This window comes from Bison bison, unplaced genomic scaffold, assembly GCF_000754665.1.
Source record: "Bison bison bison isolate TAMUID 2011002044 unplaced genomic scaffold, Bison_UMD1.0 scf7180017864043, whole genome shotgun sequence".
Classification (NCBI taxonomy): Eukaryota; Metazoa; Chordata; class Mammalia; order Artiodactyla; family Bovidae; genus Bison; species Bison bison.
The window spans coordinates 787,748-792,468 of NW_011494615.1; the positions used below are offsets into that span (position 1 = coordinate 787,748).

General features: G+C 40.1%; 1 protein-coding gene across 2 annotated transcripts in view; it reads left to right on the top strand.

The window, feature by feature from the left end:
* ULK4 (unc-51 like kinase 4) overlaps window positions 1–4,721 on the top strand; it is a 511,789-nt gene that overhangs the window by 30,772 nt on the left and 476,296 nt on the right. For both annotated transcript variants that reach the window (XM_010835460.1, XM_010835461.1), the window contains one exon: window positions 3,605–3,709. In XM_010835460.1, coding sequence (XP_010833762.1) covers window positions 3,605–3,709 — 105 coding nt within the window. The remainder of the gene's footprint in view (window positions 1–3,604; window positions 3,710–4,721) is intronic.

Consider the following 4,721-nt stretch of genomic DNA (forward strand, 5'->3'; position numbering starts at 1 on the left):
CCTGCGCGACCCCGTAGACGGCAGCCCACCAGGCTCCCCCGTCCCTGGGATTCTCCAGGCAAGAACACTGGAGTGGGTTGCCGTTTCCTTCTCCAGTGCATGAAAGTGAAAAGTGAAAGTGAAGGCGCTCAGTCGTGTCTGACTCTTCGAGACCCCGTGGACTGCAGCCCACCAAGCTCCTCCATCCATGGGATTTTCCAGGCAAGAGTACTGGAGTGGGGTGCCATTGCCTTCTCCGATAGCCACTCTAGTGGGTGTCAAATTAGATCTCACTGTAGTTTTGATTTCATTTCTTCGTTGGCTAATAATAGTGAGCATCTGTTTAAGTGCTGATTGGAAATTTATGTTTTCTTTGGAAGAATGTTTATGTAATCCTTTTGCCCATTATTGAGTTGTAGGAATTCTTTATATGTTTTAGATATATGATCATAAACGTTTTCTTCCATTCTGTGAGTTGTTCTTTCCCTTTCTTAATGGTGTCCTTTGAACCACAAATGTTTTTAATTTTGCAGTAGACCAGATTATCTTTTTTGTGTTTGTTGTTGCCTGTACCCTTGGTGTCATAACTAAGAAACAGTTGCCAGCTCTCAGGTCATGAAGGTTTATGTCTGTGCTTGTCAGTTTGCAATCCATTTTGAGTTAGTTTTTGTATATGGCATGAGGTAAGGAGGTCCATCCAACTTCTTTGGTTTACATGTGGACATCCAGTTGCCTCAGCACCATTTGTTTAGAAGGCTTTTCCTTCCCCATTTAAATGTCTTGGAATTCTTGTTGAATATTGTGCTTAGTCACTCAGTTGTATCTGACTCTTTCCAACCCCATGGATTGCAGCCCACCTTGTTCTTCTGTCCATGGAAGTCTCCAGGCAAGAATACTGGAGTGGGGAGCCATTCCCTTCTCCAGGGGAACTTCCTAACCCAGAAATAGAACCAGGATCTTGTGAATTGCAGGCAGATTCTTTACCAGCTGAGCTAACAGGAAAGCCCAAGAATATTGGAGTGGGTAACCTATCCCTTCTCCAGGGGACCTTCCTGACCCAGGAATTGAACCGGCGTCTCCTGCATTGCAGGAGGATTTTTTACCAGCTGACCTATCAGGGAAGCCCTGTTGAATATTAACTTAAATAAAAGGTTTGTTTCTGGACTCTCACTTCTGTTCCACTGACTGATTCTTTCCTCACGCTAGTAGCACAGGGTCTTGGGTGCTGTGACTTTTTAGTAAGTTTTGAAATTAGGAAGTATGATTCTTGACTTTGTTCTTTTTCAAGGTTTTTTTTTTTTTCTTGGTCTATTCTGTGTCTCTTAAATTTCCATTGGAATTTTAGGATCAGTTCACCAGGTTTTGAAAAGAAAAGAAGCCATCTGGGATTGTGAGAACAATTATGTTGAATATCTAGGTCAATTTGGGGAGTATTGCCATGTTAGCAGTATAAAGTTTGCTTCCACGGATATGGGATCTCTTTCTACCTATTTAGGGCTTCTTTAGTTTATTTCAATCATAGTTGTTTTGAATGCAGAAATATTTTGAATTAAATATTTTTCCATGTTATCTTTTATTGTACTTTTTGCATGGTAGATATAATTGCTTTTAATTCTTACTGTAATTTTTATGTAATGGGAAATGCATTTGAACTATGTGAAACTTAATTTTGCATTGAAATGAAATGGTAAAAGGTTATAATAAAATCTTCCTGTGCTAATACATGTTTTGTTAAATGTGAGATATGGAATCAGTGTAAAAGTAAAAAGATGCATTCTGAAATGGGATAAATGTTGAATTTCTCTTGCCAGATGTTTATTGTAGAGGAGTGTATGTAATCTTCTTATTGAGAATATTCAAGCACTAATTATAGAATTACTATAAGGGAGCTTAGATTTTATAATTCTTTAAATGATACCTGATGCTTTTTATTCAATTACAAAAATTTTAGAAAACTTGAAAAATGTAGAAGAGGACAAAGAGAATAAAAAACTGCTTGTTATTTAATTACTACCTAGAGTAACCACTTGGAGAAGGAAATGGCAACCCACTCCAGTGTTCTTGCCTGGAGAATCCCATGGATGGAGAAGCCTGGTGGGCTTCATTCCATGGGGTCACAGAGTCGGACACGACTGAAGCGACTTAGCAGCAGCAGTAGCAGAGTAACCACTGATTACATTTTGCTATAACTACTTTTGGTTCTATACATGTATGTTCATTTTTAAACAAAGGGACATAATTTTATATAAGTTTTTTTCATGTAATAAGTAGACCTGATTGCACCTTTTGATTAATTTATTCCTGAGCATTTTATTTGAGTTTATTTTTTGCTACTGTCATTGATATATGGTATTTTTATAACCTGTTTTTGTGCATACATTCACTGTATATGTATGAAATTAATTTTTACATATATAGTTTTCTAATTGGTCTACTTTACTAATTCTAAGATTATTTAAAACATTTTTCAGTTGAATTCATCTTGGCTTTTCTTTTGAGTTTTTCTGTTTTGAAAGTCTGTGTTCTTAAATTTTTTTTAAACATTTTTTACAAAAGTTCCTCCTAATTCTTCATGAGTCTCTAATATTCTGTCTTCTAAGTTGCAAAGTGGTGGTTGTGGTTTCCAGGAACTTTATTAGCTAATTATTCTGTCCTTTACCTTAGTTTTGAATTGTTTATTTTTCTATATATTTTTCACTTTACTGATTTGATTTTCTGGTTATCAGTTTGTTGGTCAGAGTTTCAGTGGACATTCTTGATGCATAAATCCAATTTTTTTTTTTTCTGATGTGAAATACTTAATGCAACAGCACTAGGAATAAAAATTGAATTTAAGAAGAGCACAAAGAAGCATCTCGAATAACTGAAGGCGAACATCTAGTTATTTGTTTTCATTATGTATCAGTTCCACTTTGGGATTTATAAAGATATAGGCGTTTAATACCTACTTCAGCCTGGAATTTTTTTATACTGTAATTTAAGCTTTATATTGACTATTTGGTAAGGCAGAAATAGATTAATTTTTGGTGAATGAAAGATAAAAAACGTGCCGATAATTGTAACATCTTCATAGTTCTTCATAGATAATTGCCTCTTCATAGTTGAGCACATCAGACTATCGAAGATCTGTTTCGTAGTCCTAACCAACCTTTGTGGTGAACACAAGCAAGTCAGCTACTTGCTCTGAGCTTTGTTTTTTTCACCTGTAAAAACAGGAATAATAATGCAGTAGATATAGGGTTTTTGTGAAGATCAGATGAGACTGTCTGTGGAAGTGTTTTGAAGAGCAGTGGAGGTCCATCAATACAAGTGACCTTTTTCAGTGGAGTCTATTTAGCATGTTACTGACTCCGCCTCTTAAAACATGGGCTTCCCAGGTGGCACTAGTGGGAAAGAATCTGCTTGCCAGTGCAGGAGATGCAAGAGAGGAGGGTTCAGTCCTTGGGTTGGGAAGATTGCTTGGAGAGGAGGAAACAGCAACCCACTCCAGTTTTCTTGTCTGGGAAATCCCATGGACAGAGGAACCTGGCAGGCTACAGTGCAAGGGTTGCAAAGAGTCAGACACGGCTGAAGCGACTGAGCACACGCAGTCACAGAAACTGTCTAATTCTTGTTACTGTTCCAGATTGCAAGTGGCCACATGAGTCAGCAGGATCTGGAGTCCCGGATGAGAGAGCTTATCTACACAGACTCAGATCTCGTCATCACCCCAATCATTGACAATCCGAAGGTGCGGAAAAACCCCAAAGACACCCTAACACCCTGGGGCTGGAATCTGGGTGACGTTTTCATTCCCCAGTCTTATCTTCTCCCCCGATTCTTGTGGTTGTCTGCTTTTCTTTCTTTCCTGCCACGTGCCCATACTTACTTAGATGAATGATTGCAGACACGCTCCCTGATGGTGTGTGGTGAAGGCACATGTCAATGAGCAGCGCTCCTCGGCTGGGGTGAGGGGCTAATCACAGAGAGACCATAGCTCTCATAGGTGGTCAGGATTGCAGGGCAGGTGATGGCGAGAGACGGGGAGCTTGTGTGCAGCTTCTCTTAGTGTTAATATTGTACAGGACCACGGCATGGTTAGTAGAGCTAGGGGACTGGCATTGGTACAGTGCGAGTAACCGCTGAACTTACTCGAATTTTATCACTTGGGCCACCGGTGTCCCTTTTCTGTGCCAGGATCCCACGTTGCAGTTGGGATCTTTTGCCTCCAATTGGTCCTTGTACTCCATGGTCTTGTGGTAATTTCTTACTGTTTCCTTGTCTCTTATGAGCTTGGGCTTCTCCAGTGGCTCAGACGGTAAAGCGTGCCTGTAGTGTGGGAAATCTGGGTTTGATCCCTGGGTCAGGAAGATCCCCTGGAGGAGGAAATAGCAACCCACTCCAGTACTCTTGCCTGGAAAATTCCATAGATGGAGGAGCCTGGTGGGCTACAGTCCATGGGGCCTCAAAGAGTTGGATACGACCGAGCGACTTCACTTATGATCTTGATACTTTGAAGAGTACAGTACTGGGTAGGTATTTTGTAGAATGTCCCTCCGTTTGGGTTTGCCTAAGCATTTCTCATGATTACAAATGATGTTATGCATTTTTTGGCGAGAATACTAGCAGCAAAAGTTTTAAAAATGCTCCCTAGGGAGTTTTTGGAAACGTTAGATATAGAAATGAGGGTTGCCAGTCCAGGTTCGATGCATGACGCTAGATGCTTGGGGCTGGTGTACTGGGACGGCCCAGAGGGATGGTAT